A 21,047-nucleotide genomic window follows, 5' to 3' on the forward strand; every position below is an offset into this window, starting at 1 on the left:
ACAAGAGAAACAAACTCTGTGGTAAATGTTTTCTGTCTAGTATGGTCATGAGTTGAATTGAATGTAATTATTATTCATTGCCTTTTACTATAGTGTATTTTATATGAATTAGCATTTTTACAGTATATTTATTGCTAATCATCTGTCAGTGTTAATAATTTTCTGTACAACTTTGGCAAGATAGGTTTCTGATCTGTCTTGTTAATAAAGCATGACAGATAATGCAGCAGGGAGAGAGACAGAGGAGGGTGAAGTGTAACAAAGGTCCCCAGCTGGAATCAAACAGGAGGAAGCTGTGGTTATATGGTAGGTTGTATGTCGTCTTAACCACTTGGATGTTCTACTATTATATAGTCATATTTAAGTATTTTGGGCCATACACACTGAACAATTACAGAGTGAGAAACAAGGAAAGGTTGGTAGATACATGCATTTATACAATAAATGCTAACTGAAAGGAAATTAAATTCACTTGCTTTATTAAATAACATTATTACAATAAGCCTAGAAATGCGACAAAGGCAGTGTTCAGAAAAATAAATGACTTTTACAAAATACTGGAACAAAAAAACAAAAGCAAAAACATCAATATAAAAAACTACGGGAGCTCAAATCAGACTGAGTAATCAGGAACGGACAAAGAAGTCTCCAGAGTAATGAACTAAATTTGACTGAATATTTTGTCATCACATGTACACACTAGATACAAAGAACTACAGACATTCCTATGTTAAACTTCTACATATGTTACTTTGAAAATACCTGATTCACTAAGTCACTGTCAAAGAACAGTCTGTTGTGTCCCACTGTCATGATGTTTAATAAGCTTCAAATTAATTTTATTCTTTTAATGCTGTCAGTGTAACTTGTCACCCCAGAGTGTCACTTGGTGCAACTCTTCAAATTAAAATTAGATTTTTTTTTTTCAATTTTTCTGTGTGTTTGCGTTTCAAAGTTACATCTGACACAAGATATTAATGACCTATTGACATTTTAAATTCAGCCCAATACAGCGATACAATACAGCACAGCAAAGCCAAAACAGAACACAGTTTAACATCTTCAAATGATGTTAGTAATCCTTAAACACCTTCATCATCAAGGTGTACCATCATCTCCTCAAAAAAGCCACAACTGTCCGCTCACTGGAGTTCTTTTGAAATGGGTCTTTCTATGTTTCACAGAAATTCTGATGTTTCCACTGAATCACCAAGACAAAAATCAGGACAATGCAGAGCCGTTCCGTGCAAGATCAGATGATAATATGAGACCGATTATGTTTCTCACTCCTGGAGGGAATTACACACCCATAAAGGCGACATCACAGCAGGCAGGCAGGCACTGCCACATTCAATGAACCATCATTCGTTATCGATGCCTATCGCAGGAAGGCGAGTCCAAAGATATGGGTTGGTCTGATGTGAGCGTGTGGCATACTGGTTTTGGTGTGCGACAGGTTACTTGGGATCTTTCTGTTACTCACAGGCAATTTTGCCATCGAAGCTGGAGAGCGCGATGGCAAAGGCCTGCACGGCACACAGCGGGTAGTTGTAGTCCAGTGTGAAAATGTCGTCAGCTATCCGTCCGAACTGCATCACAATGTAGTCCACTGGGACGGGCAAGGAAATGTACATGTAAAACTACCATCACATTTACATAACAAGGTACATGTTTGCAAAGGGCTATAGACAGATAGATAAGCAGATAAATAAACGGTACTCACAGTCTTTGTTATGGACTATCTGGAAGTTCTTGATGGAGGCCTGAGTGACCCTGCCGTTGAAGTTGAGCACATGAGACGCTGTTTCTTCGTTCCACACTGGCGTCTTGTTGTGAAGCTCGATCAGATTTTCCATCCTTCTATTTTGGTGTCTTATCAACAAGCCGTCACATTCCTGAGAGGAATTGGCAAAACACAAGTCAGTCAACAGCAACAAAGGGTAATATAATTTTACACACTGGCCTTGTGTTGCTCTCATAATAAACAGACAGCATTCCGTAAATTAAGCTGTGGGCAGTATGGATATCATCTGTTGACATTGTGAATAGCAGGGGATTCTGGGATGCCTGATTTTGCTGATGAGTCATCTGATGGTCTCACATATGAATCAACAAGTCAAGTTATATTCTGTATGTTTGTATGTGTATTTATGAAGGACATGTACACTTGTTTTCCCTGTAAAAGAAAACCTTAACCGACCCCTATTATGTAAGAATACACTGTATTGCCCCTGGCGTTCTGGTCTGTTCTATTACTTCACAAATGTCTTACATTTCTTGGTCGGAGCGGTACCCGCTCGTTGTCCTTGTTCATTCCTGGAATAATGATTGTCATCCGTCTGGGCCCTTTTATTCCTAAAACATTTGTTTCCTGATGACAGAAATAAGTAACATCTGTTTTATCACATTTTCCAGTTTTGTTTATAAAACCAAATGCAGTCTAAAACAGTATTCATGACATGTGCAGTAGATAGATGAGCAGTAAGCTGTAAAACCACATACATAGATGATGCCTGCTAACTCCTGTCGTGCGTTGGACATGTCTGGAAGCGCTCTTTCTGGATTCAGAGCATTGTCAAATACTGTGAACTTAGTCCCCATTAAATTTGACCTGGGAAATGTATAAAAGAAGTTTTTGGATCATAAACTCACAGCAAATGAATGAGCTGGTTTAAACGTTTTCAGTAATGCTTCTGAATGGATGTATGAAGTGCAGTGTACCTGAGCTTTCCAACAAAATTCTCTCCACCTCTTGATAAATCTGTGGCATCAATGGAGATGAGGTAATTTGAAGTTGTGCTTTTCTTTCTTTTCCTCCCAGCCAACAGGAATGTCTGCAAAGAACAAAGAAAGAGACAAGGACAAGTAGTCTCTTTTTTTTTTTTTAGAATAAAAGAAAGACTAATCTAATGTACACAAATCCCGTAACCAAACTAAATCAAATGAAAATAATGGAACTACGTACAGGAGTGCTGTTGTTTCTGGCTACTTTTTGATACATTACAACTGCTCACTTACATCAATATTAAAATTATAAACTGTTCAACTCCAATAAAGATAAATCCCCAACCTTTTTTTCATTGTCTAGATGAAGGTAATACAGAGGATAGAGGCTCTTATCCATCCCTCTCTGGTCTCGAGTCACTCTGCATTTGACGGTCACGCCCTGTGGAGCTGGCTCCATCACAAACTTCTCCAAGTTGTCAAACTCAATCTCAGGTGATGGAGATCTCTCCTGGTTCAAGAAGCATAAATAAATACATTCTGATTAAAACCACTACTGTTTGCTGCACGGTTCATTTGCAGTAAAATTAAATGTTTGCTTGTCTATGTAACATGATGTGAACTGACTAAATTGTTTTATTTAGTGAGCGAATTGTGGGAATTTAGCCCACCTTTTTCTTCTTCCCTTTGCCCTTTTTCTTCTTTGATTTTTCTTCTTTTTCAGACTCAGAATCGGCACTCTCTTCTGCCTTTCCTGAAACACACAACAGACTGGTTGTTTAATTGTCATGCAATTTAAACAGAGGAATAAGTTACTTGCTAGTAAACTTGCCTTTCTTCTTTGTCTTCTTGTCTTTGTCTTTGTCTTTGTCTTTGTCTCCAGATGCTTGGAACATGGACGCAGCGCCAGCTGTGGATTTCTTCTTCGACTTGGTCGTTTTTGTCTCCTCTTCGCTGTCGTCGCTGTCTGATTTGGCAGCTGCTTGATGGAACAGGTGTAAAGATTAAATAAAATAAAGTTCACAAATTTATATGAACTCTAGCTAAGCTACACAAGTTGTGGCCAAAATAAAGTCTACATTTTCCAGTCAGCTAATATTTCAAATGCAGTAAAGCAGGCTCACAAAAAGGCTTGAGTTGTGACAGTTCATAAAATATCAAAACGTAAATCACCTTTCTTCTTGCTTTTTGAGTCCTTTTCTCCATTTATTTGGAACATTGAAGCTGGCTCCTTCTTCTTATCCTTCTCCTTCGACTTGGACTTCTTTTCTTTTCCATCAGAATCTTTGTCGTCTGAGAAATAAGAAACAAGGAACATTTAGAAAATCTTATCCTTTCTAGAATGTGATACCACACTGGAGAATCATGTGCGCAACTTAACTCAACCTCCGTCCTTTGTGTACTATTTTAGACAGTGGACTTGGAGAGAATTGTGGAGTGAGAGCCAAACAAATCTAAACTGTAATTAATCAGCAAGCAAAGATTTGAGACTGTGACAGATTGTAAAGAGCGGATCAAATTTTTAGCGTGCAATCCTAATTTTTTGTGCACTCAGTTTGAAATCTGCTCTCACTGCTTCTTCCAGCTGTTTTGTCTGATTCTGTGCACTTGAGACTGTGAGAGGGATTTAGGCTTCACCAGGACTTGCCCACATCTGGCTGTTAGTTGGGGTCATATCTTCAGTTAAAGCATTTAAACCAAGGAAAAAGCTGAACACACTGGGAAGAAGGCTGACACTACTTGCAGATATTTTCACTGCTCTCAGTTGGACTGGACATGCAAATGCTAGAACCGAAAGTGCCCAACTTGGGACATGTTGAGGAGAAGGATGCCAAATTCCTCACTAAAATCTGGTGGCACAAGTCTTGTTTCCTCAAAACCTCGATTACACTCACAATACTGTCAACGCTCACTTTTAAAGCCTGTGACATGATACAACACGCTCTAATGTCTCGACTTGCTGACTGATTACTGCTAAAAGCTCTTTGTGCTGCCTGTGTACATCAAACAGCCACAACATTAAAACCACCTGTCCAAAACTGTGTAGGTCCCCCTCGTGTTGCAAAAACAGCTCTGACCCATCAGAGCATGGATACAGGACCTCTGAGGGTGTCCTGTGGTGTCTGGAACTGGGACAGTGGCAGCTTTGGGTCCTGTGGGTTGTGGAATGGGGCCTCCATGGATTTGGCTTGTACTAGTGCATCCCACAGATGCTCAATTGGATTGGGGACTGGGGAGTTTGGAGGCCAGGTCAATGTCTTGGATTCTTTATTGTGTTTCTCAAGTCAGTTTTTATCTCTGAGCAGTTACTGTGGTGTGGCAGGCATATTGTCCTGTGTGGGGAGGCTGCTGCTACTGGGGAGTGCCATTGCCATGGGGGGCATGCTTAGTCTGCAGCAATGTTTAGGTGGGTGGGACGTGTGTGCTGAGGTTTCCCAGCAGAACATTGTATTGTAAAGAGATGATCAATGTTATACACTGCACCTGTCAATAGTTTTAATGTGGCTAATCAGTGTTGTTTTGGCATTAATGAACTTTAGGGTTTGAAAAGCATGTGGTCTAAGGTACATGCTAAGGCTTTTTGTCTCTGATAAATATTGCTCTTACTGGTAAGGCCAAATATCACCTAGACATAGTGTGTGCCATTCCTTCACCAAAGCTACATCTTAATGTTTAAAACACTGTAAGGTTTAAAACACTGTTTCTCTATGACTGTGACAGATTTTAACAATATATAAGGAGGACTGTAAGAGATGAATGGCCACCTGGGTTGGTCACATGAGGGCAAATGCTGCTGCCTTTTAGTCTGACATTTCAAACTTGTTCACAAACTGCTGCCTATTTACACATTCAGTGGTTATCACTGATTTGTAGGTGTATCTCTGTTCACCAATAGAGTCCAATATTCACCCTCCTTTGAGCTCTGTTGCAATCTCCACTGACATAAAAAAAAAAACTCAGTTTAACTGATGGAAACTCTGAGTTGGATGATCATTTTCAGTAGGTTTGTCACTAAGAGTGGACCCCACTCATAGTGACAAAGCTACTGAAAGACACGAAAGTGAGAGTGACCCTGTGATGATTGTTAATATATAAATATTTGTTATATTACATTTAACAAAATACAAAAAGGTTTTTTGGCTCATCATATCAATTAGTTGAACTTTTACAATGACACTTTTACAGATATGGAGAAAACAGGAGTTTTCCTGAAACAAAATCTTACTGTATAATTTATAATTCTACATCTGTATTGCACTGAAATAAAATCATGAATTCACAACATAAAAATGCTGATATTTTAAAGGATGGAAAGCTTGTTACAAAACTATATTGCCATAGCCCAGAGCATATACTTTCATTTATATCCAAACAGAGCACCTGGCTTTCCTTTACTTTACAGGAGGAGCAGGCAGCCACAAACACAAGTTAGTGCAGGTATTTCTGAAATGACTGGCAGCTGATCAGAGGTGAAGGAAGGTTAAGTTAAGCTCAGAGGCAATAGTTGTGGAGATAATCCAACCAGCAGTCTGGGCTATATCACATAGTAATTCAATTGTGAAGAGCTAAAGAGTTCAGTTTAAAATATAAACTGTATTTATGCACTGTATTTATACTCACTTGGTTTTAGCTCAAGTCAAAGAGAGAATGAGTTACACATAAAAAAGGTTGTAACTGCACACTGTAAAAGTCTTGAGTTGTGTCAGAATCTTATTGTTATTCCCATAGAATTAATTAGTGACATTAATGCCAACAAGTTATTGTTTGAACACATTAAACAAATAACTGAAAGGTCTGCAGTACTATCACTGGTAAAACTGGTTTGGAGAATTCAATTATGTGTATGACTTTGCCATGTTAAAAGTTAGCCATACTCACAGTGATAATGCTAACCGCTGCTGATGTTTATCAGGCATAATGTTAACCACATTCTCTGTCTTAATTTAGCGTGTTAGCATGCTAACATTTGCTAATCATTTGGTTGGAAACCAAAGAATTCCAAAAATCTAATTTTTGGCTTAAGAAGAACACAAGATGAAAAGTTGTCCCCTAAGGGAGACATGAGTGTCTGTACCAAATTTCATGGTGATCCATTCAATACTTATTGAACATTTTGTTCATGCAAACTTCATGATTGTTGAGATGTTTGAGTCTGGACCAAAGTGGTGGAGCACCAGACCAACAGAGCCAACACTGCAATTCTTACATATACACTGCTACCTTGGGTAAAATGGTAAAGTCTCAAAATACAAAAGTCTTTGAATCAGTTGTCTTTTAAAATCAGCTCTAAGTGACACTAAAGTGGACCACACCATAGTCTGAAAACATGCCCACATATCTCTCGTTCATTTCAGTTTTCAAGCTAGAAAAATAGGCAAGGCGTAACGTGTCATTATTCAATCTTTTGGTTGCTGTGGCTAATTAGCAGGCTTGTTGGTTAATCAGTGTTTTCTAAGTAGTGTTATGCTAATTAAGAATATGTTCTACTGTTTGGAAAAAAAAAAAATCTAGACCTCCTGCAAAGTAATAGTGCTACACAAAGGCAAAACAGCCCTAGGGTCAATGACCGCCATTTTTAATTTTAAGTGTTAAGTAGAATTAAAAAAGAAGTCTGTCAGGATTGCAACAGTTTTAATTACATTTTCCACAGTAATCACTTGAGGGCAAGTTACTGACTTAACTGTTGTGTTTTGTTGCCTCTGGTAGCAAGTCAGTGTTTCCACTCACTCACTCACCATTACACAATAAAATCATCTAATCCTCTTAACAACATTAGTCTGGTCTTATAACTGTTGTTTTGAGCGCACTGCTAATGCCTTTAGAAAACTATTTTCCTGCTTCTTGCCATACCTTTAGATTTAGATTTCTTCTCTTTGGCAGAACTTGAAGATGGAGAGCTGTCCTTCGCTGTCTTTTTCTTGGTTTTCTTCTTGGGGGTGTCCTCGTCATCGTCATCGTCATCATCGTCATCTGTGCCTGAGTCTACAGAGATGGCAAACATCGTCATCAAACTAGTTTTGGTATTTTCTGGAATGACTGCCAAAATGTATTCAAATTTAAAGTTTGTTTTATTTGTGTGTACTAGGAGTTAATTAAAGTCTCAAAGGTCTCTACGCAGCCCAGTTTCAACGCAACACTGTGAAACTGCTCCTTTCCTTTCAAGGAAAAGCTAATAAATAACTTGCCTTTCTTCTTTTTAGGAGCACTTTTGACCTTCTTTTTTGGTTCTTTCTCCTTCTCCTTTCCTTTTTCCTTTTCTGGTTCGTCTTTATCTTTTTCTGGTTTCTTTTTCTTCACTTTCTTTCCATCTATAATGGTGATAAGGAAACAGAATTGTAACCAATGTGGTTAGATCATATCAACAGAAAAACACTCAACGTATCACAGTTTGTCATCTGCACTCTTCAAAGAAAAGGCTTAAAATATCACAGCCTCTCCCTTTAAAGTTTCTCACTCTGGATGGCTGGGCTGCCCTCTTCTGAAGCATCTTCACTTTTCTTGGTCTTTGTTTTTTTGGGCTTGGCTTCAGTCCATTCAGCTTAGCTTCTGCTGTGCCATTGGACTCATCTTTCTTCTTTTTTGGCTTCTGTGATTTTTCTTTAAAGATACAAAACTGATTAGAGAATAGACTTGAAGGAGAAGGAGCAGCAGGAAAAGGAAATTTGTGGAAAGATTGGACAAAATACAAATTTTGGGAAAAAATATATCTTGGAGGACTAACTAAAAATAGAAGAATTCAATGACCATAATTAATAATAATGATAACTCACCATTAAAAGGTCAGATGTGGTGGGAGGTGAGGGGAGAGAAAAAAGAATTTTAACAAGAATTACACTGTTACTACTTCTACAGTTATTAATATTGTGATTCCTTTATACAATAGAACCTCTTAATTCAATGTTCAATCATTCACATTCATTTTATAGAATATCCTCTTCGGTGCAGTAAAACAAAAATACTGTAACAACAAATGCAGTAACTATTACATGTAGCTTTTGGCACAGCTGTACTTTACGCTGCTGATATTAGCTTGTGTTTACTACAAGTAAACTGACTTAAGATCTCATGTTTAGTTACGGCAGGTCAGTGACAGGTCGTGAGGTAACACTGATGTCATGCAGTCGAATTTTCTAGAAGTGAATAATCTATTACTATTTCTGATGATAGTTTTGTAACACAGGAAAAAAAACAAGTTCTGTAACAATTTTATGTAATTTGCTCTTCCTGAATAAGAAATGTAAAATAAATCCATCATGATTGCTGTAAGTCACAAACACATTTTACATCACCAGTGTTAAGAGGACATGAGATTGCAAGCCATTTACTTAATGAAACATAAATAAATGACTACAACAAACAAGCCCGCTGAGACATATAAATAGAATGAGAACCAGGAGTATAAAATTGCAGGATTTGAAAGTCAGTTTATTTATTTATTAACTCTTTCTTGCCTTTTCTTCTTTAGTTTGTGCATATTCTGTCTGAATGTAAATCTTACTCTCCAGTTTTCTGTTCTTTTTTCACTGCCTGTAATACTGGCTTTCATTAGGGCTGTCTAGACACAAGCTTAAGGTAAAGTCTAAAGGGGTTCAAACCCCTGACCCATAAACCCTCCACACAATATCCACCAATGTGATGGATTTTCTCATATTATCATTACTACATAAAACACTCAAATATATCCATCTCATAACAAACAAAATGGAACTCTGTTGTGTTTCTGCCAAGCATTTCTTAAATGTGATGACTCTGAAAACTAAAGCAGGAAACAGAGTGACAGGAACAGCATGTCACTGTCCCAAGTCACAGAGAAGGAGGTCAGTGTGATTGCAGCCAGCGGAGACAGTAAAGGTAATCCTATTAGATGTAGATCCTGCATTGATGGATGTCTATTTGTGTCCACAGACAATCCACAACTCTTCAAACTCAATTTGAGATGGGACATTTGTCATATTGTAATACACTGCTGTGTAAAAGTTTAGAAAGGTCATCATAATTCATCTGTTATCAACTTTTTGTAGAATTAGACTTCTCTGACAACAATTTATTTAAATATGAAAAGAATATCAAAAAACTTTTTGTCTTGCTATTGCCACACAGAGTTTTCAAATGTGTGGTTATTCCTCTAGTCTAAGCATACAGGACGTTATTAAAATCTATCTGAAACTCTGCCAGTGACCTTTTTATTAGTTTGCAAACACTGGAGGCACTGACACATATACTGGCTAATTACTGCAATTCATTGAGAGGATTTAAATTCAATGATTAAAATTGAATATGATCCAATAATTACCTAATCGCTAATTATGCAATACTAATCAGTATCAGTAAGAAGAACAAGAACAAGAACAGTAAGAAGAACAAAGATTTTTGACCTGTTTTCTGCATTGGTGAATGAAGATTTGCTTGACTACTAATCTAAAATGGTTATACATGGTAATAGTAATAAATAAATCAAACAAATAATTTAAAGGTCTTAAAGAAGGAAACAGCATAGAGACAGAAATGCTGTTGCAGACGTCACCATGGTACCACACTAAGTGGTTTGGGTGGCTGGATTACCACCTGCCTTCAATCCCTCATGCATGCTTTAGCAGATGCATTGCTCAGCAGATGAGCTCCATAAACTTGGACATCATCAACCGAGATGCAAGTCTATGCTTGATACGAAGGCAACACATACTGTAGCTGCCTACAGGGATGGTTTCCAGTATTTATTTCGTCTGATTATTGTCTCCGATGGATAACCACTCTTACTCCAATGGAACACCTCCCGTGCTAGCAGTTACCTCACATGTGGGTCAGAGATTATTTTCAACATAATCAGTCTTCCAAATGTCTTTGATATAAATCTAAATAACAAAAGTATTCTACATTACAAACAGAAATTTGAGGTAAAAAAAAGAGATCAGTTTGATCACAGATGATCAAACTATAAACATTGTTGTATGACAAAAACAAAAGTGTTATTGCTCGGCCTTACTCTGCAAATATAATTACATGTTATTACTAGTCAGCTGAATGAACTCTGAGGACTAATCTTGTTTGAAAGTCAATAAAAACATCCACAAAACCACAACCCCACCCTTTTACCTTCTCTGCAGACATGGCGTGGCCTTTGACTTCGGCTCTACCCCTGCTTCTTTTTAGAGGCAAGAAAATAAAAAAACAGGCTTCTCAGCTGAGATAATGAAAGAGTGAGAAAGCCCTGTACTCACTGCGTCTCCATCAGCAGAAAGTTGTTAATAGGATTTATGTGTAAAGCCATCTGCTCTGTAGAAACACGTCAACGGGAGAAACCAACAAAGGCCCAGGAGGAGGGAGAAGACTTGTTTATCACATGGATAACAGATAGTGGACTATCCAGACATCCTAAGACTCAATGTGAGTTTTTATGTCCAGGATAGTTATGCCAGCTATAGCCCAACTGTCACAAGTTGTTTATCCTTAGTCCTTCCTTCACACTTAGAAGTCAGACTGGAAGAAGCATCTGTGGCTACAGTTTAACATCTTTGCTCCCTATTTTCCAGTTTCAACTGAGGGAATGGGATTCATATTTAACAAAACTTAGATTTACCTGAATCTGCTGCTCCAGTTTCGAAGCAGACTCAAAATCCTCTTGAGTCCTGTGGCAAAAATAATTAAAAATGCATGTTATTAGTTAAATATAACAATATTTCAATAATAATACAACTTATTTTTTACTCATTATTACAATTGTAACTAGATAATATGCATTTCCTGCAGAAAATGCATGTGAATGTTTCAAGCATTCGCACTATTGCTCTTCTATTTCATTATTATTAATAATAGTACTTTTTTTTTTTTTAAGTATAACCGTCCACTGCTGGACTTGAACCAGCAATCTCATGATTCCCCCTTTGCTCCCCCCTTCCTCTCCTGAGGAAGATGAGGGTGAGAGGGAGGTTTGGGGGGGGGGGGGGGGGGTCTGACCTTCCCTGGCAGCGATGAGGAGGGAGGAGCTCATCCTCAGATTATGCAAATGAGGCATCACATGCAAAACAAACCAGAGCAGCCGCTAATGTCTCTCCAGTCGTGAAAGGGCGAGACTCCCTGAGAGAAATACCAGGAGAGAGAGGGTGAGGGAGAGAGAAGGGGCGAGGGAAGGGTGCAGGGGGAGTCTGGGTAATAAGAGTGGGCGGGAGTGGGTGGCTCCCCCAGTGTTGTACATTATCATATTTCCACGTAATTAGTTGGTTTTTCCACATGAAATGAGGAAGTGGCTTGACGGTGCGTCCACTGCTGCAAGGACAACCGGCCTTTCCTCCTCCTCCTCCTCCTTCGTTACTGAGCGGTGACCTCTGACCTTTCCTCTCACCCTCATCAACACACACACACACACACACACACACACACACAACATCAGCCTGTTAACGATGAGTCGTCCATGGATCTGATTAATATGTGAACAGGGGCCATTAACGAGACTAACAGGTGCCTTCAGGGCCCCCCCGGCTGCCTGTGCTCAGTATCACCAACATAGGAACGTGGCAGGACAACCTGGGCACACGACCAAACACACATGATATTAAAGAGGTTCTGGGTCGTAACTGGGGGCCAGTGAGACCTGCTGAGACCGACCAGAGACGCCAAAACTCTGACTCTGATCTCAGTGCAGACCTGAAGGGCTCCTGCTCCAAAGTCATCAAATTTCCATCACACAAAACAACAAGTGAAGTTTCACAGAAATGGAGGGAAACATCCATGACCTGCTGCTACACACTGAACACATCGTTTCTGTCACCGATGCTGAAAAAACAGCTGAAGATTAGAATTTTCTCAGCGATTATTTAACAGTAAAAAGATTTTTTTTAAAGTCAGTTAAAGTCCAGTCAGAAATGAAATGGATCTGATTGTTTTAAAGGTGTTTTCACAGCAGAGCAGAGAATTCAGTTCCTACTTTCCTCCAGAGTTAGAGTCAAATTAAAGTTATTTCCAGGAAACTCCCAAAGACATTAGCTAACTGTGACTGTTCACTGGTGTAAAATATAAAGTCATTTGATGAGATTTACAGATTCAGACACTCTGAGGTGAGTTACTCCAGAGCTGAATGATTGTAAACACCTTCAAAGACTCACAGCGCAGTGTTTGAAATCACTCACTGTCAGCAGGTCCAGATCCACCTCCTTCCTCCATCACACTCCAAACTTCTCACCATGTGGTCACCTGCTCAGCCAGGTGTGTTTTGAAAACTCTTCCTGTTGGTGCATTCAAAGACACTTGGACAAAGGAAACTCCCATGTCAGCAGCTGAAAAACACTGCACAGGTTTTTAGCTTGGTTTGTTGTTACTAAATCAATCAAACTGCTTTCAAAGAGCGAACTTAGCTGCTCGAAGATAAACAGGATTACTTGAGCCTGATAACTGCATGTTAACCTGGATTATTTAAACCACATTTGAAGAACAGGGAGAGAAAATATAGAAATATATTTAATAAATAAATTTCTCTTTGAGCATTTGACATGCTGCATCTCAGTGGGTTTGTCCTCTGATTAAAAAGCAGCTTAAATCAAATCCAAACTCAAAACACAAAACATTTTACAAGGTTGGAAAAAACAAGTAACCGAGCAAATGATTTAGAGACTTTGAAAAGTTAAAAATATGATTAAAAAAATCATGGGAAAGTGTTGTAAATAATGAGGTCAAAAACCAGAAATCATTGAGAAAAGACGCTCTGTATGGCTGCAAAACCTGCCTGAGAATCCTCCTGTTTTTACATTTTCTTCAGTTTCACAGTAATCCAGTGATAAATGTCTGAACAGCTGAAGGTAAACAGCAAACAGGAAGTGATGACGATGAATTCAGCTGACTTAATTTTCCAAAATTAAACAAATATAAGATTAAAAATCAGGGCTCAAGAGTACTACTTCCTGTATTTTAAAACTTGTGAAAATGGCAGCTGAGGAAGGACTCACGTCTTTTATGCCTCCTGTTTGACAAAAAAGAAATGTTCACCACAAACGTGAACCAATTCAAACGTATCCCGGACTAGCCACTGTCGTTGCTAACTACTGTTAGCTGTACCAGTTGATAACAGGCGACAACATGTCGTGTTGTTTAGTCACAAAAAGAGATTTTAAAAAACTAACAAACAATAAAACAGAAAACTAAAAAGTGAATGAGCTCAGTGTCAAACTTCAGAAGAACAAACATCGAACTGTTTGGAGTAATGAGATATAATCATCAGGTTTTATCTGAGACGTTACAGGACGGTGAAATAAAACTACAGACTCTCTGTTTTTATCTGAGGCTAACAGATATTACACAATGTTTAAATATGCAAATGAGGCATTATCATTACCATTAAAAAGATGGATTTTCACCATGTTTTTAGGAAGAAAATGTTCTAGAAATCAGGCTGTGAATGACAGAGTGCAGTGGAAAGACCTGAATGTGTATTTTGGGCGTTTTCTTTCCTCCAGTCTAAAAGAAAACGTGTTACAGAAGCAAAACACAAACGCCTCACTTTAAAATGACAGAGAAATGCAGTTTCCTGTGTAGAGTTTTTTTGTGGCTAAATTTTATTGTCGTTCATCTTATGTTTTGTTATCATTTTTGTTTTATATCTGACTCATATTTGAATAGAAAGACACTGATTTAAAAGACGATAAAAAGGCAGTTGTTTTTAAGCTGAGTCTAAGTGGTTTATAAAGTTCTTTTACTGCAGATTTGACTCAGATTTGACTAACTTTCTTTAAACCATCTGTTATTGTAGATACAGAAACAGGAAACAGTTCATAAACTCCTGCTGCTGCTGATGGAAGTTACTTTCTAAACTTTATTAGAATATTTGTTTCAAGAGTTTTGAAATGATTCTGTGTCTTAGAGACAGAATAAAACACACTGCTGTGAATATTGATCATTAATTTTTCTTTGGAGTTTTCCTCCAAAGTCTTTCACAATAAAATCTTTTTTGTCATTTTGTTCTGAAAGTGTTTTATTCCATTTAACAAATTAAAACAACACAATCAGTTTTTTTCTGCATTTGAGGAGCCTGGAGACTCTTATTTCAGACACTAAATATACTGTATGTGCATGTGTTCATCACTGGATGCTCTGTCTTCCATCCTCCAGTGTTTTGGTGTTTTAATGTGGTGACTGAAATGATCATATTAGAAATGTTGTTCATGATTTTATAAATGTTTCTGATTTTGTCTCTCTGTTTTCTGTCTTAGTTTATTTGTTTGTTATTGGTGAAGTTTAATCTCAGGTGATATAACTAAAGTATGAATCAATGTTTGCACAGTGTTTGTGTGAATGATCTGATCTGTTGTTTGTGTTTCTTTTTATGGAATCAAAAGAAGATTTAAGCTTCAGCATCAAACCACAGAGGGTCAAACCTCTCTGTACCTGTGTGTGTGTGAAGCCCTGCAGCATCACAAGCAACACACACACACACAAGGTCTGTAACAATTATTTTCATCATAATTCATGTAATTTTTCTCAATCAATCATTTAATTTTTTCGGTCCATAAAATGTCAGAAAAATGTCAATTTCCGAAAGCCTTATGTTGGCATGTTCATATTGCTTGTTTTGTTTGACCAACAAGCAAAACCCAAGGATACTTATAACCAAGGATACTTATATATATATTTAATATCATAAAAGACATTTTTAAGCTTATAAAGGCATTCATGATTATGAATTAATTGACAGGCAATCATCATAACATATTTATCTTTGTTTCATCTCTTTCCTCATCTCTCTTTTTGTCACATGTGAGAATACACAGCATATTCCCTGTGCAGGTATTTTTAACATTCATCGATGCAATTAATCTGTTTATCTATTTATCTATCTATAAATCCATCCATACATAAATACATTTATACACACACACACACACACACACACACACACACACACACACAAGATAAGGATTTTGGCAGCCATGACTGTGTCTTATCTTACCCCTCCCATATCCAGACACCTCTGTGGTACAGGTGTCATTTCTACATTAACAGGTCACACAGGTTATGGGAACTGAGACTAAGTAGGCCTGCCTCACAACAACAAGCAAAGCTTTCCCTTGCTACTTATTGGTTTAGCACCACTTGGCTAGTGCTGGCGGAAAGTGGGTGTGGTAAAGCAGGAATAATCATTCAGAAAATCACAGGGCATCAGGTAGGGCTAATGGTAGGCACAAGGAGGATAGCTCACATATGGGAAAAAAAAATCTATATGTGTATTGTTGTGGGGTAATGTTGACATACCTGTCCTGTGTCCAGGCCTCTTTCACGATGTGATTGTGGAGAGGCATAACTGATGTGGAAAATGGTTACATCCAGATTTTGGTCTTAATGAACAAACATGAGAAAGAAATTGTACTGACTGAAAGATATCCAATACATTTACACCTGTGTGTAAAGGTATATCAGTATGCATAAACATATAACATAAAAAACATGCATTAATACAATCTCTCACCAGACAGTGGTTTTGCCAGGCAGCACTGTGACTTACTCCATCCAGCTTGTGCATGCTATAAGTCTCCATACACATCCTGCAGCCCACAGAGGGGTCACATGACCCAACTTCTAAGAGGATTTTTAACAAAGCAACACGTCCCCCCAATCAACTACCACACAACCAGGATGCCCTAACCCTTCAAGTGGGATTACTCTAATTAGCCACTCACCATCTGTGAGCATTTCTATAGTTTTCGTTGAAAAGCTGTGGAGATTTCCATGAAAAAGAAATATGGCTTGAGTGTTCAGGTCAAACAAAATGTGTAGCTTAATTTCAGTAATAACAAGAGCCTGAAAATTAGCAAAAGTGGTTTATGACCAGTAGATCTTTTGTTTAATGTGCAGACATGCTGGGAAAATTGAGGTTTAAAGGTAGAGAAAGTGAAAAACAAAGATTCTCTTTACCTTATCAGCTACAGGTAAGATGCCTATAATAAAGTCTCCATTTGCTCCAAAGGAAAAGCATGTTGGCCTGTGTTTGACCTACTGTGCAACAGTACGAGTGTGAAGCAGAGCGATGCTGAAAACATGTGAGCCTTCCTAAATCAAGAAAAATTAGAAAAGACCATATAATCTTTCAAAAACACAGTGTGATTTCCTCATTCAACCACTAGATGCTGCTGTTCCCCAAGAGACAAAAATACAATGCAAGGAGCAGCTGTGAGGAACCAGGGGCACGTGGAGGTACTGTAATTTAATTTACGCATACATATTTCAAAAATGACTGACTAGACCTCAGCAGCAATGTTTAAGATGTATAATTATCCATCGGAAAGGTGGTTTTCTACAACCTCAAAGCTATCTCAGTCCTGTCTGGCTGTGGTCTCAGAGCTCACAAGGGGAGATGGGAGGAGAGTAATCACTGCTGAAGTGAACAATAACACGTGATAGGAAATAAAGAAGCAAAAGTAACGAGTTTTGTAGTTTTATGAGGCCAGACCCTTTGTCTCTCCTCATCGTCGTGCTGTTCAGTCTGCTGACTGTTGAAAAGGGTCTAGACTAATGGCTTTGCTGGCATTTCTGCAAACGCTTGACAGTAACATGGCAGTTGGCAGGCAGCCTAAGGAAGGCCAGCGACCTCAAGGGAGCAGTGGGGAAGCCATCAAAGATCTTAAAGAGACAGAAACTACAGTGTGTTTCTCACCATACGCTGTGTTTCCACATCATTTTCATGTCAGTTGTGTTTTATTACTGCAAGCAAGATGGTAAACATTGTTGAAGCAATGAGAAGCAGCGAGCAGAGTAAACCAGAGAGGCTGTAAAACTAGCTCTTACTATACCAACAACTGTAACAACAAGCCTGAATGAAATGAAAACACATCAATCAAAGTTATGGTGAAACAGGGACTATTCAAAGCAGTTGTGCAAACACTAAGCCAGGAAGAATTATGTTAAATACATAAAGGTAGAGCTTCCAGTGGCAGTGACCTGTGTTTGAGGAGGGGGTATGATGATGATATTTTGGTTCACCCATGGGTTTAGTGCTGAAACAGCATGTTGGTAAGGACGTGAACTCAGTGGCACTGTGCAGCCGGGTGAATCATCAACTCAGAGAGGGCCCGTATCTCAGGAAGGACAAACAATGAAGACGAAACAGGAAAACCTGGGTTAAATTAACCTATCCCCAAAGGAGGGATTGTTCAAGGAATGTGCAGGGGTAGAGAAGAAGACAATGGCAGGAGGTCTCCTCTATTCATTATAAATGGAAAGATGCTATTCAGGAGCAAAAATAGTCTCTTGGGTTGTAGATAGAATGAAACACACAGTCTCAACACAGGCACATCCTATTCCATATGCCAAATTTGGAACTCTGTCTGAGATGAGGTTATACAAGGTCAAATAATTATGTTATTATAATTATTGTTAATCACAACATAAAGTTTATAGACACACAAGTGGTGCTTTGAGGCTGAAATGCTCAAAATAGAACAGAAAATATTTTTTGTGCATGGATGAAAAACAGAGATAGGGCTACTCCCTCAGAGTCATAACCCCAATTCAACTTTCATTTTCTCTGTCCACTAGCTAGCTAGCTGGGCAGACTGACAAAGGGCAGTGCATATTTTGCACAGTTATTGTCTGGCATTGTGGAAGGATACCTTTTTAAAACTATGACTGACTAGGTTCATCCTCCCATTTCTGTGGAAAAGGAGGACTTGCTGTGCCCCTGCTTCACCCAGAGAACTCTGGACCTGAGGCCCCACTTACAAAGAAAAGGAAAAAAGCCATTACGGACAGCATCGCTCAATCTGTTGCACAGGATATGAGGCCAGTAAACACTGTCCAGCGGGACAAATTTTCAAAAATGATCAGCATGCTAGGGTATGCAGTGCCAAAGTGAGAGATAATTTTGCAAATGCTGGAGTTTAAGAGGTGGTCAAAAATAAAATATCAAGCTTAGCACAGCTTTAAGTTTTACTACTGACATCTGGATTTCACAGCAAATCAATAAATATAAGTTCATTTTTAGCTTATTTTTAAAAAAAACAAAAAACTAAGAACTAAAATTGACAGTTGCCTATTTTGAACTACAGAGCCTTCTATGTACTGTGTCTAGCAGTAGCAGCAGCATTTGCTACTAGTCTCATGGTACAGATTGAAACTCCACAAAAAAGGACTGAAATTCTTCCCTCATCCACTGTCACAGCTGTAGTTTATAGATGTAACATCTCCACACAGCTCACAATCACAAACAAAAAAACTGAAGATTTTCTAATATCCTTTTGTTGGGGCAGCAAATTCAATGTTTTTTAGGTATTAAGACTATTAATTTTAGCTTGGTGTATCTGATTAACTGTCAAGTGAATTTAATTTTCTGCTGCTGTCTCAGGAGCTGAAGTATCACGTTTCTGTTCCTCTCAACACAAAATTGTCTCTGTATTTGTACACATGTGGTCTTCATTGGACCACCAGGGTTGGTTTGGTGAGAAGATAAGAGACAATGCTGAACAAAAGTTCTCCAGGAAAGCTCAAGCAGCAACGTGCCAAATCTAATAAAAAGCAAATTGAGAACACTCCTTCACTCACAAGCCTTTCTGGTATCGCTTCCTCGTTAATAAAATCCTCCTTGCTAGATTACAGGGGATCATATTATGGCTATACAATGCATAGTGCATTACTTGCCCTTATTGACCCATGAGAGAGGAAAAAAGTTGAAGGTGAGGCCACTGAAATACACACTGATGTACAGGCACTATGTACAGTCAGTAGGTGATGACATCACTGCTATATTGTAAGTAGAATCTCAAATAGACGTCCCAGTGGAGGGAGAGAGAGTCCTTAGTCACTGGCGCCTGTGACGCTATTAAGGCCAACTCAATCCTCAGAATTTCACAAACATTTAAGTGGATGCATACTGATGCATAGGTGAAAGTACTACACATATGCCTGCACACTCTCACACAGTCATATATGATCGTAAATATGTGTAGCTGATGATAATCTGTGGAAGACTGGGAGATCTGCATACGAGTTTTGTCTATTTTGATTATGATACGCTATATGGACGCCTTCAGGTTTTGATACATATATTTGATACATTCTAGCTAAGACACAGTTAGCTGTTAAAACAACTGGAGGAACATGCTTTTGCATAACAATCAGTGTTTTTTGGCAGTTGCCTGCACATACAATATGCCGCTTACTGTAGATTTCAAAGACAACTGTGTTTTTATAAGCTCTGAGAAGAAGCAGTTGTATTTTTACAGCTTACAGTCGGTTGTGTGATCCTTGACACACTTCCCATTGCACTGAGAGCTGTGTTAAGGTTCAGTGTGTTTCTAGAGCACAGACAACAGTAGTTTACAACTTTGCAAAGATGAATCCAGCAGGGTAGAGTTGATAATGTTAAAGAAATCATTCCTGACATGATGATAAAATGTTGAAAAATCAGTCCTGTCATTACTTTATTACTGAACACAGCAGGTTTACAAAAATATATAAGTATTGGCAAATAATATTTCACACAGCTCTCCCTCTTGTATGCTTCTGGCAGTACACAGTGCTCCACCTGCACAGAGAGGAGCAAGTACACCATTAGAGGGAGAGAAAAGTTGCACTGAAAAACAAGGCAAAAGAAAAATAATATATTTGGACCACTATGAAGTGTCAAGCTACATGGAAAGTTAGATGAGAATCCCTGAGCCACTCAGAGCAGAAATAAAGGCAAAGCAGCCAGAACCTTGTGTGAACTGTAACACAAGCAGCGCTGAGCCTCGTGAGAGCTTGACACACATCTGAAATGGAGGACAAAGTATCCAGGAAATAGTGCTGTAGCTTGCATTTCCTATTCTCTGGGTATATGCGATAGAGACCAGCCTCCCTGGAGCGATCCAGACGACCGCGAATCCCTAACAGATGAACAGATGCCTTAACGACTTGAGCTGGCACGAGCTGGCATTACCCTGAGAGCAGAGAGTAAAAGTCCTGAGAGCGGTCACTGCCCCGAGTCCCAGAGAGGGGGGGGGAGAGAGAGAGAGAGAGAGAGAGAGAGAGAGAGAGAGAGAGAGAGAGAGAGGGTGGTGGGAGAGAGTGCAAAGAGCCAGCACTCCCCTAGCAGACTTGTCCCCTTCGTTTTTCTGAAACAGGCAGTGCTCTTTTGAAACCGTGCCAGTGGAGGCTGGCCCAAGCCCTTGCAGCTGAAACTTTTACAAGCTCTGTTTGCGAGCAGGAAGAGAAGAACACATAGTGAGATTTATAAAGGGAGTTTGCAGCTCCTCTCCTCTTCTCTCCTCTTCTTCAACCTGCCTGAGATGTCAGCACAATGATTCATGTTTGATTTCTTTGATCATTTCAACTACAGATTTTTCAAGAATATGCACAGCATGTTTTGG

General features: G+C 38.8%; 1 protein-coding gene and 1 long non-coding RNA gene across 2 annotated transcripts; both read right to left on the reverse strand.

Annotated features, from left to right (window-relative positions):
• Positions 1–468: 468 nt before the first annotated feature.
• On the reverse strand, positions 469–7,703 carry LOC108873567 (tubby-related protein 1). The gene is made up of 10 exons (XM_051074498.1): positions 7,576–7,703; positions 3,898–4,017; positions 3,553–3,706; positions 3,396–3,495; positions 3,071–3,235; positions 2,722–2,834; positions 2,503–2,611; positions 2,273–2,371; positions 1,724–1,895; positions 469–1,609 (listed from the first exon to the last, which is right to left on the reverse strand). Exons 2-10 carry the CDS (start codon positions 3,941–3,943, stop codon positions 1,476–1,478), a joined length of 1,092 nt encoding a protein of 363 aa, XP_050930455.1. The 5' UTR covers positions 3,944–4,017; positions 7,576–7,703; the 3' UTR covers positions 469–1,475.
• A 12,385-nt stretch (positions 7,704–20,088) lies between these two features.
• Positions 20,089–20,524, reverse strand: LOC127143114 (uncharacterized). The gene is made up of 2 exons (XR_007814313.1): positions 20,396–20,524; positions 20,089–20,224 (listed from the first exon to the last, which is right to left on the reverse strand). It is a non-coding gene; the product is annotated as an uncharacterized LOC127143114 (long non-coding RNA).
• Positions 20,525–21,047: the final 523 nt, after the last annotated feature.

Source organism: Lates calcarifer, linkage group LG12 (genome assembly GCF_001640805.2).
Source record: "Lates calcarifer isolate ASB-BC8 linkage group LG12, TLL_Latcal_v3, whole genome shotgun sequence".
Taxonomy (NCBI): domain Eukaryota; kingdom Metazoa; phylum Chordata; class Actinopteri; family Centropomidae; genus Lates; species Lates calcarifer.